Source organism: Globicephala melas, chromosome 1 (genome assembly GCF_963455315.2).
Source record: "Globicephala melas chromosome 1, mGloMel1.2, whole genome shotgun sequence".
Classification (NCBI taxonomy): domain Eukaryota; kingdom Metazoa; phylum Chordata; class Mammalia; order Artiodactyla; family Delphinidae; genus Globicephala; species Globicephala melas.
In genome coordinates this window covers 23,606,059-23,633,871 of record NC_083314.1, presented here as the reverse complement: position 1 = coordinate 23,633,871, position 27,813 = coordinate 23,606,059, and the positions used below count along the sequence as shown (strand labels likewise).

The following is a 27,813-nucleotide window of genomic DNA, read 5'->3' as shown; positions in this document are numbered from 1 at the left end:
CTGCCACCCCCAGGCCAAGCACGCTGGCCTCCCGGCTTCCACGCCTGCCTCCCTCGGCTCTTCTACAAACAGCCCAGGGGAAAAGGAAGCTAAGTCAGACACCAAAGTGCACGATTTCTTCATCTCCTTGTGATACCCAGCCGGCTCCACGGCTCCTGCGTTTCTCGGGTGTCTGACAGCCGCGCTCCCTGCGGGCCCAGCGGCCTGCTCTGCAAGGCCTCAAGGGGCTCAAATTCCGGTCTGGAGGCTGAGGTTCTCTTTGCAGCCCGTGAAACATGTAGAGAAACAAAGGAAAAACCCATCTGCCCACCTCCCACCCCCCGCAGTGCCCAGAGACATGGCCATAGAAGGAGAGGAGAGCAGGCTCCTGGGCTCCCACCTGGCCCCCGCTGGGCTGCTTCTGTTGGGGACCAGCCCTCTCTCTCGCTCTGTGTTTTGGCGACAGCCTTGCAGTGTTTCTGAAGACAGCCAGCCGGGTACCCGCCCAGCTGTCAGACAGTGGGCCTCGGGAGTCTGTGAGCGCCTCTGCTTAGGAAACCTAGTTAAAGAAACGATCGCAGAGATGGGGGCAGTTAAGCCTCTCTCCTCACAACTAGGCAAATCTCTTCCCTTTTGCGCCCAGGGCATGTTATCCCAGGATGCCGGGAGAGGGGCCCACACTGATGAGCAGACCAAACCCCAACACTGCAACAGGATTCGTCTATTTATTGATATTAAGACACTTCCCAGCAGTAACTGCTTTTAACAAGGACTCTAAAGGTAATAAAATGATGACAGCATCATAGACAAAGCGTTGGTGAACATTCCTTGCAGAGAAAATTGGGTTTTCCTCTCCGGCCAGAGCGACCAGGCGCTACATGCCGTCCCAGGCGTGACCTCCCGGTCCCGAATATACGCGCCCCGTCCTCCGGCTAGGCCCTCAGAGGACTCCAGGCTGTGGGGCGAGAGCAGGGGCCTTCCCCAAGCCCCTCCCACGTCTCAGAACCTTCCTCAGCTCCTCTGGACCGATTTCCCGCGTCTCCTGCTGGTGAAGCAAATGCTCACAAAGGGGTGAGCCACGGCCTGGTGACAAAACAACCAGCACCAAAAAGCTGGTCCTTCCTCTTCACAAAGTAAACACGACACTTTTTTACTCTCTCCCCGCTTTTTTTTTTTTTAAGGAAAGAAAAGTCTTAAAAATATATGGCACTAGAGTGTACAACTGCACAACTGCATCCAGTTACCGTTTCTTCCAGCTTCCAGGCCACGGTGCCCAGGCTTCCCCTCAGATGTAGAGCTGATGGGAGGCCAGGGTGTCCATGAAAGGCCGTACCAGGTTGTCTGTGGAGAAGTAGAAGATTAGCCCGAACGTGATGGAGATGGGGAGGGCGGGCAACGCTTTCTTGAACACGGCGAGCAGCAGAAGGGTCAGACACAAACCCTGCAGGACACAAAGGCGAGGGGGTTGGTGGTGACCACGGGTGTGGACGGGGGACGGAGAGCAGTCAGTGATGGTACAGTCCCTGGGTTCAGGAGCCCTGGACACCCCGTCATCTTCCCTGGTCCCCTCAACGGCTCTGTGAGGTGCCTGAGGGCAGGAGTTCTCACCCCGTAGCAACGCCCTGCACATGGACGGGTGAACCAGAAAGCAGGCCTCCTGACCCCTAGAACGGGGCTGCCACTACCAGACTACCTCCCCTGGCTGGCTGCTGGAGGGTGAGGAGCTTTCCCCAAGGGGACGTATATTTATACAAGAACTGGACGGGCTGGACTGAAAGCCAGCAATGTTCTCAGCAGCGGACACCAAGGGAACCAAGATGCCACGTGACCCCGCCCTGGGGAGCAGGCCCAGTGGCTGCCTATCCTGTTCTCAGCCCAGTCAATGCAGGCAGTGGTCCAGGGTGGGGACAGGAAACCAGAGTGCCTGCCCTATCCCTGGGGAGAGCAGGAATTCAGGGCAGACAATCTGGAAGTGGAGGAGCCTGGGAGTTCACTACCCCATCCCTGACACACACTGGGCAAATACAGAATGTCTGCAGGACTGGAGCCTCGGCCCTAACGTGCCACGTGCCACCCGAGGTTCACCAGGCAGAACACCGAGTATGCACCGTTCAGAGCCTCCACCTCTCCAGTCACCGTAAGACGCTTCCCCACCATGTGTATCTGGCCATGTTACGTGACATACAGGTCTCCAAATTTCACTGCTGGGGTTCAAAGTGATGGGCCCCCGTCTCAAGTCCCAGGAGATCCCATGGGGCTTCAGAACCCCATGGTGCCTGGGTGGCATGGAGGGAAAACACACAGCCCTGGCTTCAGAGACTCGAGTTCAAATCACAGCTCGGCCCTCACAGCTTTGTGCCCACGGGCCAGGCCCTCAACCTATTCCGTCTTCTGTAAATCTCAGGTCACCATCCCTGCCTCACAGGTGCCGTGAGACAGATGCACAGAGCTAGTCAAGCCCTTGGCACCCGGTGCACAAGCTCGGTAATGTCAGAGCCCCTGGTCACTGCTCCCCTGTGCTGTGCCTGCGTCTGTTGATGACCAGAACCTCCTGTAAACCTCGGTCTCATCTTGAGGATCTTCTTGGCAACCCTGCCCAGCCCCTCCAAGGGATAACAGCACCTGAAAATTCCCCTGGGTTCCTGGGCCCCCCACCAGACAGACCCTCAGGGGCCCCACTGCCCAGGGCTGGGCGGGGAGCATCCCCCAGCCCACTCACGATGAGGATGGCCACAAAGCAGGCCAGCGTGGTGTTCCAGTCCCCACTGCCCGTGGCTGCCGCCTTGCCCACCAGCACGCTGTAGAAGATGAAGTCTCCGAGGCCGAGCTTCACGCCCCCTGTGTGGTGGAGACAGAGGGAATCCATAGGTCTCGGAAGCCCCAGGAGGAAGCGGCAGAGAAGGCTGACCCCAGCCAAACAGCCCAGGTTCTCTGCCCAGCCCAGGGGCCAGAGTCCTGAGGAACGTAGAGGGCAGATGGGGTAGTGTGACTGCCCAGCTCACCTCACCTGGACTCTGGGACAAGGACTGGCTGCCTTGAAAGAACAGCAGCCAGTGGGAAAAAGGGGGAACCTGTAGTCTGAGTGACTTGCATTCTGGGCCGTGCAAAGCCAGCATTTCTGATAACTCGAGTAAAACTGGTGCTTGGCAGGCTTCCCTGGTGGCGCAGTGGTTGAGAGTCCGCCTGCCGATGTAGGGGACACGAGTTCGTGCCCCGGTCCGGGAAGATCCCACATGCCGCAGAGCAGCTGGGCCCGTGAGCCATGGCCGCTGAGCCTGCGCATCCGGAGCCTGTGCTCCGCAACGGGAGAGGCCACAGCAGTGAGAGGCCCACATACCGCAAAAAAAACCAAAAAACAAACAAACTGGTGCTTGGCACGTGGTTAAGACTAGAGCGAATAAAATGCATTGCCTGGGGCTGATGGGAGGCTACCCAACTGAGCGCTCAGTTTGAATTATAAATGCTTTTTAAGAAATTTAATTTCACTACTTTAAAGAACATGTACAATACCTGAGGTTCTCTGGAGTCTCATGTCCCTTAAAAGTACGTAAATGTACATTGTAAATCAACTAAACTTCAATTAGAAAAATAAGTAAACATAATTTGTAACTAGTGTATCCATTACTGATAAGGAAACAAGAGCTTCTAGAATGCTTTCATTTGTTTCCTTTCGTACAACTGCTCTGTACGCTTGTTTATAGGATAATTTTATTCATCACAGACAATAAAAATGTTTAAGAAACAGACTTGAATTGAGGAGGTCTGCATCAAGGAAACATGCTCTGTCCTGTCTGCCCCCCTCGCCTCCCTTCTGGGCTCCAAGCAAGAGGCCCCTCACCTCGGTCTGTCCCTTCCTCCACGGCCCCTCTTCTCTGACTTCAGTTTCCTCACTTTGGCTCCTGCCTCGGCACAGAGCAAACACTCCAGTTTCGTCACCTTACAGAGGTGACTTCTCTTGCCGTGCCTCCTCTCGCCGCTACCCCCACTCCTGCTTCCCTGCTCTGCCTGCCCTCTCCCCTTCCTGCTCTCTTCTTTTTCAATCAGTTCTTTCTCAAAGGAACTGCGCTCACCTCCCAGGCACTTCAGAGATCTGTGGCGGCAGGTCCCATGTCCCCCAGCCAATGTGCTCTGGCCAGGCCACCGCCCGGCCCCCATGGACACCCTCACGCTACCTGTCTCAGCGCCCTGTCCCCTGGCTGGCTACTCCCCGGGGTCCTCCACAAGCGCCCTTCCCTTCATCCCGTAAACGTCGCCCACGCTGTCCCTCTCGCTCTCCATTCTGACCCTACACCTTCCCTGGGTACCTTCTGGGGACCCGCAGTTCTGACAACATGTATATCCTGGTGACTTCAACTGGGGTCTCCAACCCTGACCTTCTCGAGCATCGCTCCCCTTCGTGTGTCCGTGGCGTCTCCATCTGATGTCCTGCAGAGCCTCCCACCTTCCCCCGTCACCCTCCACGCCTCCCTGCCCATCCCTTGCCCAGCCAAGTCCTGTCAGTGCGTCCCAGGTATGTGGTAGCACCGCCTCCTCTCAGCCTGCTGCCTGAGCTGGGCCCTCATGACTCTTCCCTCACCTGGTCCCCCAGCAGTCTGTGTTCCTTGCTGCTGCCCGGGATCTGTCTGGGATGCAGCTCTGCTCACTTCAATTCCCTGCAGCAAACCACTAACGGTTCCCCACAGCCTGCAGGATGAAGTTCGAGCTCCTGTGAGTGCTGTGCACCCTTGAAGGTCCGGCCCCCAGCTGCCTGGGCCACCAAACTGCCCCGAGCTCCCGGAAGGCCTCCTCCTCTCTCATCTGAGCCTTTGCCAATGCTGCTGTGTAACAAAGAATCTAACTGGCCTTTGTCCCTGGTTCCAGGAGGGAGACCAAATCCTTGGAATTTCCCCAGTAACAGAAGTGTCTGTCATTCAGGAGCCCCTTGGATCATTTATGCAAATGAGAGGATCAGGATGGCGCTGGTCTCCAGAAAGACCACGTGGTTATGTGATAAGGGGGCTGCGACTCTGGGCCAGACCAACCTCTGGGGAGAAGAGGGAGCCTGGAGATGAAGTCCAGTCCCGCGAGCAATGAGGCTCTTCATCTGGCTGGTCCTGATTTGTATCCTTTATACTAAAACTGTAATTCTAAGTTTAGTACTTTCCCGAGTTCTGTGAGTCGTTCTAGCAACTTTTCCAACCTGGGGGGGGTTGTGGGAACCCCCAGATCCGTAGCCAGTCGGTCAGAAGTGCGGGTGGCCTGGAGACCCCCAGGACTTGGGGCTGGCGTGTGAAGCGAGGGTGGCCCTGTGGACTGTGCCCCGGTGGGATCCGCGCTGACTCCGGGGGCTCAGTGCCAGGCCTGGGCTGCAGCCTGGCAGCCTGTCTGCCGGGTGGCCGACTTGCCCTTCCAGGCCCACCTCGGCATCATCTTCTTCCCCAGGTCTGCCCTGAGTACTTTATACCTCACCTCCTCCCACCTGGGCTGCTCCCACGGGGAACTTCTCAAGGGCAGAGGCTGTTTTAATCCTGCAGCACCTCCCTGTTCCCATGTGCCACCCGGCAATAGTAGGTGGCACGTAAACGTGTGCTGATGGAATGGCTATTTTAATCCCCTTGGGAACACAGCCATATGTTAGAACGTCTTTGGGTGTGTCTTCAGGACGGCCTTCCACACCAGCTCCTTCTGCCCCCAAACACCCGGGGCTCTGCCTGGGGGAGTCTCCACCCCAGCTCCACTGTCAGTCCCATCACGGAGCCGTGCTGTTGGCGCTGACCTGCCCAGCCCAGCCGGCCCTCTGAGCCCAGAGCCCACGCCTGCGTCCCCCATGGCTACACGGGGACGTCCTCAGGCCACGCAGGTGCACTCTGCCAGCCACAAACCTGCCTTTCTCCCTCATGTCCCTCCTCCCATGCAGCTCAAAACCCTCCCCCACCCCCCACGGCTCCCACCGCTCACGGGACACAGACCAGATCCCCATTTTGATCCAGAAGGCCCCTCAAGTCCCTGCCTGCCTCCCTGCCCCATCTCTGCACTCGGGTCTCAGCGTCCTGCCTTCACTGGCTCTAACTCACCGTGCCATCTGCCTCAGGGTCTCTGCTCCCAAGGTCCCCTCAGCTGGAAACGCACCCCCGCTGTGCGTCCCCCTCTCCGAGTTCCAGTGGCTCAGCCTCTGGAGCTCAGCTCAGAAGTTACTTCCTCAGGCGACTTCCTCGGACCCCTTGAAACAGGTCATGAGCCCCGTCAGCGCTCCCCATCACCCCGTGTTCTCCTTCACGGTCCTCCCGGCTCCGGGGAGGGCGGTCAGTGCCCACGCCTGCGTAGCTGCGTCCCCCAGAGCTGCGTCCGTACGACCGCCTCCCAGCACAGAGCAGGCACGCAGCTGGTACTCAACCAGTGTCTGCCACACACGAGGTGCAGCCTGGGCGTAGAAGTCCCCGTGGCCTGCCGACAAGGCTGTGCCTTTGCAGGCTCCTCCTCGACTTTGCGAAGCCGTCTCTGATGTGGAAGGGGCTCCTCCCCTCGCGCCCTCCTCCCCTGACCTCAGGGGGCCCCACCCAGGCCCACGCAGACGGTCGGGGCACCTTACTTTCCTCCTCCTCCTCCAGCTCCTCCCCCGGGTAGCCAGGCAGGGGGGGCGCAAAGACTTCAGGGTACGAGGGCTCCCCCAAACTGTCACAGGAGTCCTCTTCTGGGTGTCCGGTGTCGTGTGAGCAGGGAGCAAGGGAGAGAGACGACAGCCCGTCAGACGGTTCTCTGAGCTCAGGGCTCCCCTGCCCTTACCATCCCCCTACCCCCCACACCCAGCCCGACCCAAAGAGGATTCTCCAGTCCACACACAAGGGAAGGGAAGGGAGAGGAACGGGGCGGAGGCAGAGGAGCGCGGTCCCACCGCACTCGATCCCCAGGGCGTGCGTGTCCAGGGGGGACTGGTCTTCCCACCTGCCCCTCCGGCCCTCGTGCCTCCCGCAGAGGCCAGGCCAGGCTGAGCTGGATGTGGTGAAAAGCCGCCCCCGATGATGAGAGGCTGTCAGCCCCCTGATACTCACCCATCTCTGGGTCGTAGGGGAGCTGAAGGGCTCCCTGAGAGGAGGGGTCCAACTTGGCCATGCCCACTGTCCACACCATGGCGGCTGGGGAGGGAGAGAAGGGTCAGGCCTCAGGCAGTACTACCTGTGGCTGCCCCCAGGGCCTGGGAGGCAGGCGGGCCAGTCTGTGTCCCCAGAAAGCCTGCACAGGACCCTCAGTTCCTGTGGGTATTTGCTTATGCCCCACTGTTAGGGGGCCGCTGGGGGTCCAGACTCACTGACCAGGTGTGGGCAGACGATGCTTCTTCCTGTCTTTTTTGGCCTCCTCACAAAAACAATGATAATGTTGTTAGTGAACAAGTTTGGTGAACTAATTATGTTTTTGTTTTATTGTGGTAAAAAAACATGTAACATGAAATACGTCATCTTGACCATCTTTAAGGGTACAGTTTAATAGTGTTAAGTATACTCACACTGCCGTGAAAGAGATCTCCAGAACTTTTTTTGTCTTGCAGAACTGAAACGTTGTACCCACTCCCCATCCCCCAGCCCCTGGCAAGCACCATTCCACTTTCTGTTTCTATGATTCTGACGACCTAAGATACCTCGTATAAGGGGACTCATACAGTATTTATCTTTCTGTGACTGGATTATTTCACTTAGCATAATGTCCTCAAGGTTCATCCATGTTGGAGCACGTGTCAGAACCTCCTTCCTTTTTCAGGCTGAATAATAGTCCGTTCTCTGTATATACCACATTTTGTTTATCTGTTCTTCCATCCACAGACACCTGAGTTGCTTGCATCTCTTGGATATTGTGAAGAGTGCTGCTGTGAGCATGGGTGCACAAAAATCTGTTCACGATCCTGCTTTCAATCCTCTTGGGTCTATGTCCAGAAGCAGGACTGCTGGATCCTGTGGTACTAACATGTTCTCTCTCTCTGGCCTAGAAACTCTCTCCTGAACTCTTATCCCATCTCTCCAACTCTCCATCTGCATGTCCAGTGAGCATCTCAGACTCAACATGCCCTGAACGCTCTCAACAGCTGCCCCCCGACCCGCCCACCAGCCTTCTCCTTCTCAGTAAGCAGCAACTCCATCCTTTTTGTTGCTCAGGCCCAAAAAACTGACAGTAACCTTGACTCTCTTTCTTACAACCTGCACCCCAACCATCAGAAAATCTCGCCAATTCTGCCTCCAAGATGTCTGCAGAGTCCAAGCACATCTCAACGCCTCTACTGCTGCCTTGGGGCCAAACGCCAACATCTCTCTCCCAGATTATTATTCAGCCTCCAAACCTGGCTCCTGCTTCTACCCTTGTCCCTGATACAACCTTTGTGGTCCTGTTAAAACGTAGTCAGGTCAGTCCACAGTCTTCCAGTGGCATCACATCTCACTCAGCAATAAAAGCCAAGTCCCCACCATGGCCTGAGAGGATCTGACCTCCCCCGCTACCCGCTGGCTCCCTCTGCCTGGCCTCGGGGCGCTCCGAGCACACCAGGCCCACGCCCACCTCAGGGCCTTTGCACTTGCCGCTGTTCCTTCTGCCTGGAGTTCTGTCACCAGATATTCCTAAGGCGGGTCTCTGGTCAAATGACACAGGGTCTCCCTGACCACCTTCTGTAAAATAGCACCCCTCACTACCCTGGAGTCCTTCACGCCCACCCCCCGCCCCCCACTTTATCTTTCTATGGGGCTCTCACCTCCTGACTTATGTTTGCCTGTTGGGTCCCTGTCTGCCTCCCCTCCTAGAATGTAAGCTCCATCAGAGCACAGCGACGGTGAGCGGAAGTCTGACACGGCCCAGTCTTTCCATACACAGTCTCTGCTCATTTTTTAGGCTGTGCCTGGAATGTGCTTTCTCACCCTGGGGCCAGGCCGCCAGCGGCTCTCCACGACGAGCTCGGTTCTTCATTTGTATAGGGTGCCAACTCTAGCCATTCATAGGCTGTTTCCCAGTGCGCCCTGCAGACAACCGAGCCCCAGAAATTCAGGCTCTCTACGTGAATAACAGAGGGGAGGGCATGAAAACCACAGCGCAGTGAGCTCCCTGAGGCCTGGGACCTTGTGGATCTTGTTTCCATGGCAACCGCAATGCCCAGCACAGCGCCCACCACAAAGTATGAATTTGATGCATGTCTGTTGATGCCTTTGTAAGTACAAATCCCCGAGTGCACTGGCCCCGAGGCCAGCAGCAACCCCGAAGGCATTCCCTTCAGAGACTTCACTTCAACCAGCCACGAAGCTGTTGAGGTAGGCCAGGGAAAGGTAGGCGCACCCTTCCCCCTCAGACCCCCACCCTAAAGAGTCCCTCTCCAAAGTCCCTTATCAGGGGCCTGGAGGGCTGAGTCGGTGGCCTTGGGCTCATGGGAACGCGGCCTATAGCCACCACGTGCCACTGGAGGCAGGTGGGAGGAAGCTGCGGGGCAGGACCACATCCCCGGTGTCCTCTTCCTGCTCTGACTTTCCAAGTTTCTTCCTGTCTAAAAGCAAGACACAGCCCACCTCCATCTCAGAAGGTGGAGCCCTCCTGGTCACCGAGGCTGCCTCGTCTCCTTTCGTCAGGGAAACGGTTAACTATCTCCTCATCACCTCCGAAAGCCATGCATGTATCATATACTCACATGAATATATCAGGGCAGGGAATATGGGCTCGTTTCTCTCCTGGGCAGTTTCTACCAGCATTCTCAGCGGCCCTTTGGGGCACAGCACAGCCACGAGATCTGGGAAAGCAAAGACGTCCTTGGCATGTTAAGAAACATGTTTATTCCCAAGCAGCCCCCAGAGAGGAACCAGCCCTCTGAACACCAGGCGTCGGAGCGAGCGTGTCCCAGAGCCCCAGGCCGAGGCTCTCAGACCACGCCCTGCTGCTCCAGCAATCCACCCCCCACCCCGGGTTTCAGCCACGATCCTTAGAGCCTGCACTGGCTGGAGCCCACAGTGGGGTCTGAGCGGTGTCCAAACAGGCTAGCTGCAAACAGGGAACTGCTGTGTGCCTCAGAGACCAGAGGATGGGCTTGAAGTCCCACTTCTCTGAGCCCCAAATTCCTTATCCTAACAATGTAAGAAGCAGTACGGGTGATGGCTATCACACTGATACAGGCGGCTCTCCATATCTCTGGGTTCCGTATCCATGGATTCAACCAGCTGCGGATCAAATATATTCAGAAAAATATCCCAGAAAGTTCCAAAAATCAAAACTTGTATTTGCCGCACATCGACAGCTATTTACATATTGTTTATGTTGTGTTATGCATGACAAGTAACCTAGAGACGATTTAAAGTGTTCGAGAAGATGTGCGTAGGTGATGTGCAAATAATACCTCATTTTACACAAGGCACTTGAGCATCCTCGGATTCTGGTATCTGAGGGGGTTCTGGTACCAATCCGCCGAGGATACCGAGGGACGACTACACTAACTGAAGAGCAGCTAACATTTTGGGTGCTCGTTATTTATCAGTACTGTGCCCAGTCTCAGGGTTGTTCTGAGGAACAAATGACTTCCAGTGTGCAAAGCGCTTAACGGTGTGAGTGCTGTTATTAGTAACCATGTCAACAGTCACGATTCCACAGGACCCCACTTGTTTTTTTTTTACAAAGGTGAACTTTCTAGAAGGGGGATCATTGAGGCCTCCCGGGGCGGGGTGGGGGGAGGGGAGACTTCTCCATACCCATCACCCTTGTCCAGCAGTGAGGACTCAGCCCTGGACGTCACTCCATGGCCCACCCCTGCAAGCCCATGGCCCACCTACCGTACACAGAGATGGCGCCCAGGATGACCCACGCAGACCACTCTGGGAGGTACTTGATGAACACCAAGGCCATGAGCGCGCTGATCATGATGAGATAGGCCTGCTGCAGCACCAAGGGGCCCTTCCAGTGGATGCACACCATGCCCACCGCCCCGAAGTTCCAGACGGTCAGGAACAGGGTGGGGTAGTCCATGGCCACATTGTAGGTCTTGAGCACTTCCCTGCGGGACCACAGTCAAGCCCGTGAGCTGGGAAACTCAGTGGAGATGTTAGACCCTGACACAGTTCAACACCCTTCCATCATTAAGTCCCAGCATGGGTTCTTCCAACCTCTGGCTTCACCTGCTGACATCTCCTTCCCTGTTTCCATGAGCCCCACATGTAACCACTTGAAAAATTTATGAAACGGTGGGGAGTACCCCAACGTCTCATCCTTGGGCTGGTTCCCATAAACGTGCGCCGGCACGGCCTGGAAGACCCTCTGCCTGTGGAAAAGGTCCTTGGAAAAGTGTTCTCTCCTGTCCCTCCAGTCTCTTTGGGCCCCTGGGTCAGGCTGATGTCCCAAATCCAGGGCAAGAGAGATCCCTTTCCCCATAAACTAGGAGGTACCCAGGCCCAGCCCGAAGATCAGAATGTAAATTTTGAGGGGTTTCTGCCCCCGAATCCCCACCCCCGCTGGGGTTCACAGAGAACCCCCTCTGTGATGGCTCTGCGTTATTTGTTTTAAATCAGGAACCAGAAGGAGACGTGTGGCCCAACTCGCAGCTCCACTCCCGTGTCGAGGAGGCCGGGCTCCTGGAGCAGCAACACGGGGAAGGTGTGGAGACCAAGGGGCACCCTTCCCTCCCAGGTCCTTCAGACCCACTCGTACCACAGGGGAGGGGTCTCGAAGGACCCTGTTGCCCACCAGCTGCCACTCACCCAAGGTAGATGTAGGTGAAAAGGAACAGCAGCATCAGGGAGGACATGATCAGCCAGCCGTGGATGAACTAGACGGAAACAGGCAGCATGATCGCAGGCCCCGGTCCTCGGGACTGACTCCCAGGCCTGGAAACCCTTCTTCCTTAGGCTCCTCCCTGACTATGTTGGAAGGTGGCCATTTTACAGATAAGGAGGGCACAGACGGTCAAGGAGTTCTCTCCAGGTAACCCAGCCAGCATACGAAGGAGCTGGAGCTCCTTCAGGTCTGAACACCTAGCACTCTACTCCTTCTGGACACGCCAGGCACATTCCACGCTCTGGAAATAAGGCTGGCAAGGTCTCTGCGCCCACTGGCTGCAACCCAGTGTGAGGGCAGTGAGACAACAGACACACAGACACATGTTAGCATGAAGTGATAGGGCTATGAAAAAAAACCTGGCTGGATAAAGTGACAGGAGACCCACTGGGGTGCTATTTTATTAGACAGAGTGGTCAGGGAAGACTCTTGAGGTAGCCTGTTTAGAAGAGTCAGCCCGGGGAGTCACTGCCCACCTGAGGGCCTACAGACAGGTCTTCAGAAAGACACGTTCCTCCTCCCCTGGCCAAATAAGGGAGGGTCAAGGGCGAGGGTGGGGCTGATCCTCAACCAGTCCTTCAGGCAGCCGGCAGCGGCATGGTGGTCACCGCTACCAGCCTCCCTGGAGGCCAGAACCATCGGTCACCAGCTCAGGCCGCTGGGGACCTCAGCGGCCACCTGGTCTGTCTGCCACGCTGTGCGCTCCACCCAGAGGGGAAGGGGCCGCCTCTGGAACGTGCTGACCCTCCTCATCCCACCTGGGCCTGCCTAGTCCACCGTCATCTCCTGCCCGCGTCATGGAGTAAATCTTACTGCACGGAGTGTCGAGCTGCCTCTTAACAGTCCCTGGGAGTGGTCGCGTGACACCTGCTGACCAGAGCAGTGCCGGCTTTTCACTGGCCATGCTCCTTCTAGCTTGTCCTTACGTGTGCTGTATCCTCTGCTCCAAACACAGAGCCCTCTACCCTGCTTCCTGCCACCCACGGCCATCCCTGCCCCAGTTACGAACTCTGCCTTTATACAGGTAGCTATTTACTGAGAAGCTCCAGCTCTCGGACACGCCCCCCACCCCCACCGCTCACCCCCACCGTCACCCCCGCTGGGACGGGGCTCGTCCCTCTAGACTGAGCCTCCCCATCTGTCTCTACCTGCTCCACAGATGGCAGCAGCCTAATATCAAGGGCCGCACACGCCTGTGTGTGAACGATTTTAAATCAGGTAATGTCTAGTTCAACTTCCATTCAGTCTTCAGGGCTTCAAAGCCTTCCTTGGGAGAAAAGCCTGAAACCCGTGCCTAAAAGCTTACGGATCTCTATGGACGATTTGGGCCACGTGGGACTCAACTCCCCTGTTCCTCCCTGGGACCGCCCCGCAGAGCAGGGGGCCCGCCCGAACATCTCCCAGTGTTGGAAGACCTCGGCACAGCAGCTGTACATCTCCAGCCGAAAGGGAAATGGGAAAATAAAAATAAACTTGGAGGGGAAGTATATCGGGTGAAAGGAGCCTAAAATAGAACATCTCACTTCTTCGGAAGGAGAAGCAAAATAAAATTAACTTCTGAACGTGAGAAGTAACCCTATGAACACTGCAAAGAGGAACTCAAGTAAGTGGGATTATGTGTAAGTTCAAAGGACAGGAGTATTAGGTAATCCATGGGGGGGGCAGAGGTGGGGTGGGAAAGAGTACAGGCAAACCTCAGTGAGGTTGGGTTGGGTTCCGGACCACGATAAAGAGAGTACGCAAGAAAGTGAGTCACAAATTTTTTGGTCTCCCACTGCACGTAAAAGTTAACGTTTCTACTATGCTGCAGTCTATTAAGTGTGCAATAGCATTATGTCTAAAGAAATTTTTAAAACAGCATCAATTGAAAAATAATGCTGTTGCAAAAATGGCACAAACAGACTTGCTCAACGCAGGCTTGCCACAAACCTCGAATCTGTAAAACACGCAGTGTCTGTGAAGCCCGATAAAACGAGGTATGCCTGCACCAAAAATCAGGGTCTATTTTACAGAAGAAAAATGAACTCTGTTACAAAAAAAAAAAAAAAAAAGGAGCCAGGGTTGCTGCCCAAGAGGCACTGAGGCATGGCAGGCAGGAGGAAAGCAGGCGGACCGGCGCTCACCTTGTAGCAGCGGTACTTGTAGAGCACGACCAGGAAGATGGTCATGACGACAATGACGCTGATCATGATGAGGGTGTTGAGCACGGAGTTGAGGAAGCGCTGGCCCACCGAAGATGTGTCCTCGGTGAAAGGTGTGTAGATGCTGAGGGAGGGGCAAGGGCTAGGTCTCTGTGCCCTGCCTGCTTGTACGCCTCACCCCGAGGGAGCCTGGACCTGGGGTGCAGGTGCCCTGGGCACCCCTGCCTCTCAGCACCGTGCTCTGGCTGCCCTGGCACGCGCTGCCCACCATCCCCATGAGCTGCCCTGCCTTCCCGTCTCCTGGCTCCTGACTTTGGCCTATGACTGAGCCGATGTAGCCGCACGGAAAGGCCTGGCTGGCCTCACCAAGGCCTCCCCTGGCCCCCACACCAACTCAACCCTCCCCTGGAAGTGCTTCTCCCGGCTGACCCCAATCCCCAGCTCTGGTCCAGGGAGACCCAGCGGTTCCCTACATCCACTTCCTTATCAGCCCCATCGAGCCTAGGACGCCTCCGCCCCCGCTGCTTCCCCTACCCACACCCAGCGTAACCCCATAGCTGCACAGGCAGCTAATAAACTCAGAAGGTAATTCATGGATCCCTCGCTCTGGACGTAGGGAAACAAACTGCCCGCGAAGCGCTCAAGGTCTCTTAACGCTTTTCACCTGAGCTGCTCTGAGTCCCCCCCCCCACCAGACTACAAGCTTCCTGAGGGCAAGGGCTTCTTTCTCTACTCTTTTCATTAAAAAAACCATAAACGAAATTTAACAAAAACTCCCTAAAAAAAAAAAAAAAAAGATGTTTAGAGAAGGTACTCAGCAGCAATAACCACAGGGAGGCTGGGGGAGGGAGCAGAGAGAGCCCCCCCATTTCCCCAGGCTGCTGCTTCTGCCTGCGTTTTCCTTATTAAAAGAAACAAAGTCTCCCGTGCAAGGCTGGAAGTGAGCTCAGAAATCATTTGGTCCTCCTTGGTTTACATTCATGGGGACATGAATGAAGAGGCCCAGAGAGAAAGCAACTTGCTTGTGGTCACGCAGTGATGGGGGGTACAGCCACACCTGGGACGGAGAGCTTGCCTCCTGCAGCGAGACCCAGCGTGCCGGAGCGCTGCCTGGCGGGTGGCAGGTGCTCTTCTAAGCCCTTTATGTGGATCAACTCACTCAATTCTCCTGGTAACCTTGTTATCAAACCCATCATACAGATGAGGAAACTGAGGCCGAGAAAGGTTAGCAGTGTACCCAGGCAGGTCACATAGCCAGGAGGCAGTGGACGGACCAGGGTGTGGACTCGGGCAGCTCCTCGGCCCTGCTCTTCACTGCTGGCATGGGGCCGACACAGGCTGCACTCCCCTCCCCCAGCTCCCCCTCCCCCTCCCCGCCAAGCCCCCAACTCACAGCTGTCCATTCTTCTCCGTGTAGAAACGCACGGACTTGATGGTGGCCACCACCACGACCATGCACAGCGTGACAGGCACAAACAGCATGATCACGTGCTTTGCCCCGTATTTGAGGGTCAGCTCCTCCTCCAGGCCTGGTGGCCGCCCGGGGACCCCGCTGCAGACGTAGCGGTCAGGGTCCTCCTCATGGTCCTCCTCGCTCTCCTGGCCTCTCTGTGGAAAACCACACTGTGAGGGCCACGGAACGCCCCCCCAGAGGCCTTAGCGATGTGGCGCATGGGTGTTTTGGAACCGGAAACGAGAAGTTTGAATGTTGCTTTCCAGATGTAAGAACCAGTCTATGGGCTGTAGTTTAGATGTGGGAGTGGTGGAACTGCAGGACATTTGAAAAGTTTATGAGGACAACGAGAGATTTAAGTTGGCGCTGACCACCACAGATTCAGGAGGGGAGGCCACTTTGCTGTGGACGAGGACGGTCCACTTTGCTGTGGACGAGGACGGTCTGCAGAATGGGTCTGGGGCATGTCTAAAGATCTGTCCCCTCCCTCAGTGTAGGGACTCAGGATGCCACTCAGTTCTGTTCACATGGCCACACTAATTTGGCAGGCCAGGTGATAGGAGGAGGGCAGAAATTAAACTCTGTTGGTTGAAACATCACAAACTAGAATGGTCAGCACACATGGGGATGTGGGGATTGTCTCTGATTGTGAATAAGACACTGGGAATTTGCAGAGCAAGAAATTACTTTGAACTTTTGAACTTTTTGCACCCCGTCCCGCCCCCCAAAGCAAGCATGCAAGATTTGCAGCTCCGAAGCGAAGAGGCGAACTGGGCATCAAGCATCTGGGAGGATCTGGGTTACGGATAAATGATGAGGCGGCGAAGGAGGACAGGACGCCAGGCGCTGGCACACACTGATCTGCAAGGATTTGTTTTGGAATTGTGGCAATTCAGAATCATTAGCTGCTCTGTTAATTACATTAACAGCCAAGACAAAGCCAAATGAAACAAAAATCAAAAGCGGCTGTTCTTTGGTATCAGTTCTTGGCAGAGAGAATTCCATCTATATATTCATCTGAGAAAGAAAGGAACACTTAATGAACAGGAACTGAAAGAGCTGAAATGCACAAAAACTCCAGGAGATAAAAGACAAAGCAACTAGCAAGAAATGGGCTAAGGAGTAGCTGTGCAGTGGTCTTGAGCTGGTGAGCTCTCTCTCAGAGCCCAGAGGAGGATAGGAGAAGTGAGCTCAAGTTTCAGCAAAGGGAAATAAGGCTGGCTGGAAGAAAAAATTACTATAATGGGCAAAACGAAGAACGGAATTTAGGCAAATTCAGATGTTGTGTTACCCTGATGAGGAAGGAGGTGGCTTGGCTAGATGACTCTCCCAAGTATATCCTCCACTTCATATGTTACAACCTCCTGCCCTGCAGGCTGCAGAGGCAAAATCACAGTGCAGCCCACCCCTCCTGCTACGGGCTGAACGTCTGCGTCCCCCAAACTCACATGCTGAAGCCTAACTCCCAATGTGATGGTGTTAGAAGGTACGGCCTTTGGGAGATGATTAGGTCACGAGGGGGGAGCCCTCACAAATGGGATTCGTGCCTTATAAAAGGGGCCCGAGGGCTTCCCTGGTGGCACAGCAGTTGAGAGTCCGCCTGCCGATGCAGGAGACACGGGTTCGTGCCCCGGTCTGGGAAGATCCCACATGCCGCGGAGTGGCTGGGCCTGTGAGCCATGACCGCTGAGGCTGTGCGTCCGGAGCCTGTGCTCCGCAACGGGAGAGGCCACAACAGTGAGAGGCCCGCGTACCGCAAAAAAAAAAAAAAAAAAAAAAAAAAAGGGGGGCCCGAGAGAGCTCCCTCACCCCTTTTGCCAGGTGAGGACACAGAGAGAAGACAGCTGCCTATGAACCAGGAAGTAGGTCCTCACCAGACATCGGATCTGCCGGCACCTTGACCTTGACTTCCCAGGCCCCAGAACAGTGAGAAATAAATTTCTGTTGTTTATAAGCCACCCAGTCCATGGTATTTTTGTGATAGCAGCCTTGAACTAAGACACATCCCCAGCTCAAAAGTCAAACATGAATCAGGTAACCTCTTGGTGACCATGTCTGGCCATCTACCAAAAAGGTTCCCTCTAGCAGTTTCCTCCTACCGTCCTTTCGTCTCTGCGCTGCCTGTCCTGGCATCCAAACTCACTCTCAGGTTCCTGTGGAAATAGTAACCTGCACTAGGAAGGCAAACCTAAGAGGCAGGGCCAGGATGGAGAGAATCACTCAGTCCATTGCGGGGTCGATCTGTAATAGGCTGTGTCTGTGCAGAGTCTACTATCAAGCCTTCACAGACCTAGGATCCACCATGGTGGACCACCCGCCCTTTTGGCCAATTCTCACCTTTACTTTCCCCTCCCTCCCACATCAGAGAATGCCTGGTTTCTGTCCACTGGGACCCCAGGTACCTGTCCGGAGGCCTTGGACTGCTGGTGGGAACCTACCCACTGGGCGGCACCCTCTCCGTTCTCCAGGCCCTGCCTGCCTTCCTGGCAGGAGCGCGGCATGGGGCTCTCGGCTGACATCAGGGACGTCCGCTCGTCACACACTTCTTCCTCGCTGTCAGAGGCCATGAATGTGAGCATGACCCTACCTCCGAAAGTGCCTGGAAAAGGAGCACAGGGGACCTTATTCCACTCTCCTGCGAGGCAAAGGCAGCAGAGGGTGAGAGGCGGATTTAAGACCTGCACAGCCCGCAATGACCACCCAAGACGCGCTTGTCAAAGGACTGCTATAAAGCAACAGTCCCCAGGAGCCACTACTGAGGCTGCAGCAACCTCGAGAGGGACTGGCTAGAGGAGATCCAGGCCACGGGGGCAAAACCCCCAACTAGAAATGTCAGAGCCCCTCCAAACTGCCAGCACACTCACTCATTCAATCAACAAACATCTGTTCAGCACCTATCGTGCGCCAACGACACTTCTGTTGTAAAAAATTAAAAACCAACCATCCAACGTGACAAATTATATAATCCAGGTGTTCATCAAGAGGTACAGAAGCACAAAGAAGGGACTAAAACTCAGAGATCAGGAGTGTTTTCTGGAGAAGATAACGTCATCTGATGGAGACAGATTTTCCCAGGGGGGAGGGAATGGCAGAGGGCATGAAGAATGTTCCTGCCTGAGCCCAGCACTGCCGGGGTTGGGGTGGTGATGCTGTGGAGGTGTGAAGGGTCGCTGGTGCCGAGTTCAGGAGGTGTGCTTCGTCCCCCGAGGACAGAGGTGACAGATCAGATCTCTGGTTAGAAATATCAGTCTGGCCACTGACTGAAAAAGGAGTAAAAAGAAGGAAAGGTGACCTCCCTGGAGACAATTGTGGGTAATGAAGAGGGCCTAAGGTGGCAAGAATGGATGGGAGTAAGGAGAGAGAATCCAGAATGGGTAGGAGGTAGACAGACAGGACCAGATGTGTGGGACAAAATGGGACAGAGTCCAAGACTAGGGCCAGACAGGGAGTAGGATGGGAGAAGCGGAAGAACAAGGTTTCAGAGGAAACACTGAATTTGATCCAGGAATCTGCTGAATGTAAATGGGTTAAAAGGGTGAAGATGCCTGGGAGGCAGCTGAGTGCTGGGGCCTGAGGTGGAGATGAGAGTCATGAGTTTAGAAGTGACGGCCACGGGAGCAGTGAGCCGAGACCACGAGAGGCGAGCGTGTGTGTGAGTGTGTGTGTGTGAGTGTGTGTGCGTGCATGCGCGCTGGGGAAGTACAGCTGAGTGTGGGACCCACAGGAAAAAACAAGGCTGTAGGGACCATACGGGAGGGAGCCTGTCCCCCGGGACTGCTGTGCCGCAGTGGTGCGGGCAGAGCAGCACCACTGGGAAGCCGGGGCAGCCCGGAGCCCTACCAACATCCTGGGCAGGTCAGCTGGGCTAGCGGCTGGGCCAGCTCCCCCGTCACCTGCCTCCTGGGACCCTGGGGCAGCCTCACGCCACTCGGCACAGTCAGGTCTGCTCTCAGCTCAAAGTTCATCTCCACGTCAGCTGCCTCCAAGAATTTATGATTTTCAAATGGAGCAGGCAGGTTCCTTCTACTGAGTCAGCCAGCTCTGTTCATCTTGGCAGGGTCCGAGGCTGCTGCTGTTTTTGAAGACAGTGCCCCAGGCTGTGGCCTGGATTACTCCCAGCTGGACTTCTACTCCATCCCCAAGTACAGGCCTGCGGCAGAGCCTGACTCTGCTCACCTCACAGACTTGGGCCCTCACAAAAGGCTCCCCCGTGGCTCTCACAGGGATTTCAGAATGAACACGCTAAGCTCCCCAGGGTTCAGCAGAGATAAGACAAGTACAGGAGTGACAGCAGTAGTGACATCGGTAGGAAGTAAAGTACAGCAGCTGCCAGGAGGGGTGACGAGGACGCTGTGCTACTGCAGTTACGACTAAGGTGGAGACCAGGGAGGCAGTGGTGGGAGGTGGGCCATCCCAGGGCGGGGCGTGGAGGCCTGACCGGGGAGGGGGAGCTGAAGCTAGCAGAGGGGGCCAGCCAGGGTTTTGGTGCTGAAGAGGGATGTGACCAGAGTGCGCTCTGTGGGGGCAGAGGGCCAGCTGAGCCCTCCTGCCTCTTCCCGGGAGGCCCCAGGACTAGTGTGGCCTAGGGCCCAGGAGGCGGATCTGCTTCTCAGCGCCCAGACCTGGGACCAGCAGAGTCTACCTCAGAGCCCAGCTGGAGGGGACACGGCTTTGCAGCCCCACAGGCTGTGAGACCTTGGGAAGTTCCTAGCTTCCTTCATCTACAGTAACGGTAACGAAAGAAAACACTTAATGGGGACCCAGGAGGGAAAACTTCAAAGCGCTCCTCCTCTGCAAGGCTGGGCCCCACCAGAAAAATCCCAAACAGACCCCTGCCTGGACCCAGGAGATCCCCTCGCTGCCCACTCTGGCAACGGTGAGTCCATTCTGACTCAAAAAGGGGTACCGGCACGCAGAGCTGGCTGCATTTCTGCAAGCTAAACCGGGACACTCCAACTGGAGCAGTGCAGCGGCTCTTTCCACACTTTATTCTGTAGCACGTCAGATTTGTTAGGGGTGTGAATTAATAATTTAGTTACGATCTCACTCCTTCTATTCTTCCCACGCCTCTGGAGGGCCTGTGATTTGCCTTTACCACGACTGGAGGAGCAGATCAGGAGTCCCTGCATCTAAACGGCAGGGCTGCACTCCCAGGGCAGAGGGCAAGCTCATCCTTCAGAACCACAACAGCTGCAGCATCCTGGCTGCCTCTTCCCCTAGTGGGGAGATGGACAGACAAGGAGTGAAGATGCTTCTTGGAAGGAGACAGGGAGCTACGGGGCGGGTGGGGACAGAAAAGCACGGGACCCGGATCAAGTAAAGTCCTTCCAATTTCCATTTCTTCAGCCAGTCACCAAATCCCAGGAATGCACTTCTGCCTCCCAAAGTCTGTGAAGGACGCGCCCAGGGAGAGTGAGCTTAAAAAAGGACTGTATCCCTTCCATGCAGCATCGCATTGCACAGAGGCAGGAAGTCAGAAAACTACAAAACACGCTTTTCCATCCACCACATGTAATTCATGGCCTCCTCGCGAGAAAACAAATGCTCCCTGAGAAGATTCCTTCCCTCCTTGCGCTCTGCCCAGGACTCCCAGAAAACCAGGGCACAGAGGGGCTGCAGCAGGGAAGGGCTGGACTTGGCTGTGGCTCTAATCGCAGCCCTCTGGGCCTGGTGGTCATGAGCTGAGGTGGAGGTGCCTCCCGGAGCTCCTAGCACCTGAGGGCATGGCTTAGGACTTTGAGAAAGCTGTAAGATGCTTGAGATGCTGTTTCTCAAAGTGGTCCAGGCCACCTGAGGGGTGGTGATAGAACAGCTGCTGAGCACTCACTATGCACTAAACACAACAGTCAGGTACGGGGTACTGCTATCCTTCTCCATTTCACAGATGAGGGAACAAGATTTAAAAAGTGATAGGTTCAAAGTCATCCTTGGACCTAGGTGGTCAGGTTCTGGGCTCTTAAATGCTACGCTAGCGTGCTTATTTAAAATGCAGATCCTAAGTTCCATCCTGGCCAAAGGTCCAGGGATCTGCATTTTGAGATGGTCCCTGGGCAATTCTTAGGCTGGTATTAGACCTTCCCTGGAGCTGCTGACAAGTAATCAGATGCCCCAGCCAGGGCCCAAACTTGGTACTGGAAGTGTCCAGTTACAGTTCACCTCCCTGTCTCAGGGGCAGGGCGCCTCGCTCACCTAGCTTGACACACCTACTGCCCTGTACAACTTGCTCGCTGAATGGGGGCGTGAAAGAACGAACAGTCCTTCCTCCTGAATACCCTGTGCCTGGTCAGAGAGCCACTGGGGAGGCAGATGAGCAGAAGCTTTTCAGACTAGGAGAGCCACAGGGGGAGAAGAGAGTGGTCTGGCTGAAAAAGCCCCCAAGCAATGCCCACCTCGAAGGAGGGTGTAGTAAAACTGGGGCTCAAGCGTCGCTGGTACCAAATGGACCAGCCTTTCTGAAGGCAGTAAAAATCGAGGGCTTTAAAAACATTCATACCTTTTGATCCTGAAATGCTACTTCTTGGAATCTGTCCTAAGAAAATAATAAAAGATTTACATAAAAACATGGTTGTTGCAGTCATTTATATATTTTTTTTAAAAAGTGAAAATGACCAAGATGCCTGACTCTGTATGATAACATATCCATTTGATGGGATCTAACATATGACTACTAAAAATCTCACTTCAAAGAATATTTACTAAAAAAAAAAAAGAATATTTACTAACATATGAAAACAAGATGTTAAATTTAATAGATATAAAACTTGACATACATAATTATCTGAATTGTCTTAGAAAATGCATGTATATGAAGGATTGGCAAGAAATATTACAAAACATTAACGGTGGTTATCTTTGGATAGTGAGATTGTGGGTGATACTTTATATTTTTCTGCATTTCTCAAAGCTTCTATAATAAACATGGATTGTGCCTGGCATTTTTTGTAAAGCTATTAATTTTTTAAAGGGAAATAACAAGTATCAACATTTAGACAGATTTTCTTCCATCCCGCCTTCTCCCACATCCTCTCTCCCTGGACTGGGGGGAACAGATGGACTCGGGAAGCCTCTTTTACACCTTCTCCTAACCCCTCTTATTACCTGGTTCCTGAAGGAGAACAGAGCAGCTGGGATGTACTCCTTTTGCTTCTAAGTTGGAACTGAAGACTGATGATACTCTGCAATCCTTGGAGGGAAAAATCACCACTCAAATGTATGCAGATAAACAACCTTCTTGCTAGATGTTTCTCCACATCAGAGCACCAGTGACGCCAAGAACTCCTGCCGAGAGGCTGACTCACAGGCAGGTGCTGGTGGGACTGGGTGACTCTCCTACTGCTGATGTCAAATCCTATCAACCACATAGCAACCGGCTCTCCGTTCTCTCTGACGGAGCAGCGGGAAAATGCAGAGAAGCTAATGGGAGGAACAGGTGCCTAAGACTGCATTCTGGAAACCCTTCCCAGAACAAAGCACTGTGGCTGAAAGCTCCTTGGATTAGGATGTAAAATCAAACATCCAAAGGAGCCACTGCTCACTCCCATTAATCAGCTGAATGGGATCCAAATGCTGAATGAGCCAAACCAAGGGAGTGTGACCCAGAGAATTTCCCCAACCTTGCTGTGTCAGCAGTTCCTGCAGTTATTACAGAAACCCTGGTGACCCAATTTCCTCAACCTGATTTTCATTTCAGAGAAATGCAAAGGTTTTGACCTTAAAGTTGAAGGCCAATGGACCTAAGTAGGAAATCGATCTTTAAATGTCCTAGTAAACACTAGTGCCTCATGCAAAAAGATGGAAATTTCGGCTCCAAAAGAAACTTGGGAGCCACTGCACTTAAGACAAACGGGTGGTCAGCAGAGAAAGGCTTGCATCCGGGTACTTGTTTTTGCAGGCCTAACTGAACAGTGCCCCTCACTTCCTTTCATCATTGAAGGATAGTTGACTTCCAATATTACAGTAGTTTCAGGTGTACAACATAGCGACTTGATAGTTTTATAGATATTCCACATAACGTTATTGTAAAATACTGGCTATATTCCCTGTGCTGTACATTACATTCTTGTATCATTTACTTTATACATAGTTGTTTGCACCCCTTAATCCCCTTCCCCTATCTTGCCCCTCCCCGTTTCCTTCTCCTCACTAGTAACCACAGTTTATTCTGTTGGTCTGTTTCTGTTTTGTCACATTTGTTCATTTTATTTTTCAGTGCTCCCTCAAAGAGGGTGGCATTGGTTTTAAATGGGCCTCTGTCTATGGTCACATGGCTACTTCACAGAGCTCCCATGACCCCTGGGGTGTTCCCAGCCTTCCCTCATACTAAGGAAGACTTTCCTGAGCTGAGGAAATTCCCTTAGAAATTCCCACAGCTTGCCTGCCTGTCTCCCCCGACCGTGTACTGGCCCTGGCTGACCTTCATCCATCTGTCCATCCACCCTGCCCATACTCTGATGCATATCACTTGCCAGATGGTTCTCCCCAGCACAGGGAGGTGGCCTCGGCCGGAGCCAGGGCCTGAGTCCCACAGGGAGGCCCTGAAGTCCCACTCCGCCCTCCCAAGTCACAGGCCCCAGGCGACCCTATGGGGCCTCCTGAAACCTTGACCCAGGCTCTAGAGTTACCTCTGTCTGCCCTTTCCTACTCAGAAGTTCCCAGGAAACATTTTCTCTCATTTGGAAGTAGCAGAGGGAAGCTGGGAAGGTGGCCACCGTTGAGTAGGGCCCAGAAAAAATTGTGGGGTTTTGTTTGTTTGTTTTAATGAGAAGCAGTAAGCCAGTGGGCAAAAGCTGAGCCTTAGAAACGGACAGAGTTCAAATCAGCTAGGCTGACTGATGTGAACCACACACTGGGACAAGTGGCCCGCACACTCGGGCCACTTCACATGGCCCCTGTCCTCTTCTGTAAAAAGCAGGATAGGCACACTTTGCAAGATGACTGTAAAAACTAGAGATAATGTGTAAAGTGTCTGGCACAGAGCTCAATAAACGGTAGTTATAATGAAGATGAAATAAAGGCAGGGACTCAGTGAGAAGGGATAACAGAAGCCTGTTGATGGCCCTCTTGGAAAGCTATGATCTGCTAAACCACCAGACACACGAGTTGAGCACCAAGGTCACGCCTCATCCAGGCCCCGGGTGTTTCCACTTTAGCCCCAGTCCAGGGCACTCCGGCAATGTGAACATTTTGTCAAACAAAAGGGCAAGTCCGTAGACTGACGTCAGAGCTGGCAAGGACCTCATAGCCCATCCGGTCAGCACCCCATTTCCCATTTAGGGAAACTGAAGCCCAGAGGGACAAAAGGACAAAAGGTTAAGGCCCATGACCAGAAGCCACAGTTACAGCTCAGGTCTCCAAATTACCAACAAGGAGCTCTTCCCTGCTGCTGTAAAGTACTTGTGAGGGTCACATACTCAGTGGCCCAGGACCATAGTCACGCAGGTAGCCTACAAAACACAGACGAGGTCAGGATATGTCTCAGCAGATACGGTACAGCAGAAAGTGAGCACCCTTTAATTTTTCTTCCCACTGCTCCAGAAGACTGTATTTTAGCAAAGACAAATCAGCAACCCATTCTCCCAGGCAACGAAGAAACTGGACAGAAATGATCTCCCTCCCTCACACCTGGTCCTCCCTGAGGATCAATTTGAAATTACTTTTCCCCAGACTGTAATAACACAGCAGCCTCACCACCTCCAGGTCAAGAAGCCAACACTGATTACACAGGGCTTGAAGCCCATGTCAGATCCGGCCAGCTCAAGGTGCGGAGAACCTCTCAGGCCCTGGCCAGGGGCAGTGTGGAGGGTGTGCCAGCCTCAGAGCCCTTGTATTCCACCCCCAGCCCCACCCCCAGCTGCTGCAGTCCAGGAACAGGTGGAAATACTGGCAGAAACATTTGTTATCGTGCCAGTCCCCAACTAAACAGTGTCTAAAAGTCAAATCAACAGCTGAAAACCAGCCAAACATGTCTTCAATAAAACATAATGTGACCTACACGCACTGCTTTGGTTTCTTTATAAAAAATTTTTGTTTTTGTTTTTTGCTTTGCCAGGTAGTTGCTAATGGAGACCACAGAGCAATGTCCTGGGCGGTAGTGCAGTGACATGGGTAGGGCATGAGTGTGGGAAGCCTCCTGTGCAAAAACTCAAAAGATGAAGAAGACACAGCCAGCTGGGTTCAAATTCTGGTGCTCACAGCCATGGAAGCCACACAACAGGACAAGCTGCTTGTCTCCCTGAACCTCAGTTTCCCCTTCTGTAAAAGGGTTAAAAATAAGAACTGCTTCAGTGTGATCGATGCTCTTAAGACAACTGTGACAACCACTGTACAAAATGGCTTTTTATTGTATATGACAAACCTAAGTTATGTTATTGTCATTATTACCGTCAGTGACTTAGAGAGAGGCCAAGGTAGGTGGGAGCCTCTCATTTGGCAAAGCCTGGGGGTGCAGCGGGGCTGTGAGTAGCCACAGGGGAGCTGGGGGGGAGGGGCGACGGGCCCCCAGGCGCATCTGAGCGGCAGCCCCTGGCCACGCTCTTCTTTGTCCTCCTCTTCTTCAAATAGACAGGCTCAGGGCATTCACCTCCCATGCATGCACATGTCAGACTCTAGACTTGGTGCACGGATACTTCAACACCAAACGATATAGAATTTTTCCTAAAAACCTGACACAACCACCATCCCACTCCACAGCAACATTCCACCAAGACCCCCACCTCCAGCCACTGCCCTGAATGCTCCCTCGCACACCCAGGGCACAAACCTGGATGGCCTGCCTGACGGGTGGCTGAAGCTGCAGCTCTGAGCTGGAGACAGGACCCGAGGCCCTTTCACCAGCTGGGCTCAGACAACACCGCTGCCAACACGTTTCCTTGTCCCACACAGCCACATTCACACAGAGGGGAACCTGAGGCTCACACACCGGAAGCAGCTTATACGAAGCCTTTTAACTACTGCCAAAGGTCTTGGCTGAAGTCCTTGGAGACTCAGGTGTCTACAGAACGGGGTCTATGTAGAAGGCAGGGGCATCCATACCGGAAGCCGGGGTCTGTACCGATCAGTTACTCTCAGGACAGGCTGGCAACCCAAGTTGTCAATTTTGGGTCAAGTTGGCTCTGCAACTGTTCCGGATGGGATGGATGCCTCTCAGGTTCTCCGTCTGTAAATGAGGATGCAGGTACTGCACCAATCCACAGTTCGTACCGTAAAAAGGGAATACTCATTAAGGCACAGGTGGGGGCATTTCACCCAACTGTCAAAGGGCCGAGGTCTAGTTCCAGGGCTGGACAACAGAACTAGAGTCCAGGACAACGGGTTCTAAGCTTGGCTCTCATATAGCCGATCTGCGTGACCTTGAACAAAGTCACTTTAGCTCTGTGGGCTGAGTTTCTTCATTGATAAAATTTTCTTCAGCTTCAAAAGCTAGATTCTGCAAGTCTCCTTGCAGCTGTAATTGCAGCTGTAAATGCCTGATAAAACGGCCAAATACCAATGATAATGAAACGGGAGTCTCCAAGCCCGGACCTGAGGTCCTGTTCCTCACGTACGCAGGAAGACCTCCGCCTCCCCTCCTGCCCCCGCCAAGCACTGCCCGGGCCGGGTGCCACAGGCCGGCAGGACTGGGCGCCCATTAGGTGCCAGCCAGGAGGGAGGAACACAATGCCGCGTCCGCACGCCTTCGAGACCCACGTGCACTGCTCCTTTAAATGCCCCGGCCCTGTAACAGCCCGCACCGCGTCCACCCCGGCGGGGGCTCCAGCGGCCGGGTGGACCGGGCCCTGCTGAAGGCCCGAGGCCTGGGGCCCCTCCCCGCGCTCCTTCCACTCCCCAGTTCCGGGCCGGCCCCGCCGCTGTCCCGGCGCCCTCCCCTCCCCGGCCGCTGGAGCCGCAGCCCCGGAACCCTCCAAGGGGCCGCGACCCACTGCCGCGAACGGCGTGCGGAGGGCAGGGGACGGCTCGCGGGTTGCGGCTCCACCCCGTGTCCTTCGAGCCGCAGGCGACCGGGCCGCGACCCGCGCGCGCGTTCCAGCCCGCTCACCTGCTCCGCCGCGGTGCTCCGGCATTGTTTACGCAGCTGGCAGAGCGCCCGCCGGACCCGGCGCCGGCGCAGACCCCGCCCCCGCCCCGCCCCGGCCCCACCCCCGCCCCGTAGGCGACGCTACGCTCCCCGGTCCACGTCGGGGCCCCAACCTGAGCGGCGGCCCTGGAAAGGCAAGGGGAGCGAGAGAGGCCTGGCTTACCCCTATTCGCCGCAGGGACCGCGGAATGGACCTGACGTTGGACTGAGCACTGACCTTAGAGTGAGTGGAGGCTGGGCCTGTAATGTAAGAAGGCCTTGGCGGCAGCACCATAGGACGGTAGCGCATTTGCTTCGTGGACAGTCTCCTGTCTTGTAGTTTTAGGTCCCTGCATTCCAACCCCCCACCCCACCCCCGGTATTTACTCACAATAAGGGAGCTCTAGTGGCCTGGGGTGAGCTAACATCTT

General features: G+C 54.6%; 1 protein-coding gene and 1 long non-coding RNA gene across 12 annotated transcripts in view; one reads left to right on the top strand and one right to left on the bottom strand.

Annotated features, from left to right (window-relative positions):
• Positions 1–682: 682 nt before the first annotated feature.
• Positions 683–27,741, bottom strand: PSEN2 (presenilin 2). Of its 11 annotated transcripts, none has more exons than XM_060304041.2 (14): positions 27,621–27,640; positions 26,362–26,485; positions 22,429–22,513; positions 21,824–21,859; positions 17,733–17,929; positions 15,271–15,485; positions 13,860–14,001; positions 11,661–11,728; positions 10,740–10,960; positions 9,611–9,709; positions 7,008–7,091; positions 6,548–6,649; positions 2,699–2,817; positions 683–1,420 (listed from the first exon to the last, which is right to left on the bottom strand). In XM_060304041.2, the coding sequence occupies exons 5-14, from the start codon at positions 17,907–17,909 to the stop codon at positions 1,265–1,267; spliced, it is 1,383 nt and encodes a 460-aa protein (XP_060160024.1). In that variant the 5' UTR covers positions 17,910–17,929; positions 21,824–21,859; positions 22,429–22,513; positions 26,362–26,485; positions 27,621–27,640; the 3' UTR covers positions 683–1,264. The 11 variants fall into 11 exon arrangements, with proteins under 11 accessions (XP_060160024.1, XP_030724335.1, XP_030724337.1 ...); XM_030868475.2 differs by lacking the exon at positions 27,621–27,640 and adding an exon at positions 27,365–27,455; XM_030868477.3 differs by lacking the exons at positions 26,362–26,485; positions 27,621–27,640 and adding an exon at positions 27,365–27,402.
• The window catches only part of LOC115859480 (uncharacterized), a 42,752-nt gene continuing 42,459 nt past the window's right edge, over positions 27,521–27,813 (top strand). Inside the window, exon 1 of the long non-coding RNA XR_009565031.1 lies at positions 27,521–27,626. This is a non-coding gene — a long non-coding RNA (uncharacterized lncRNA). The remainder of the gene's footprint in view (positions 27,627–27,813) is intronic.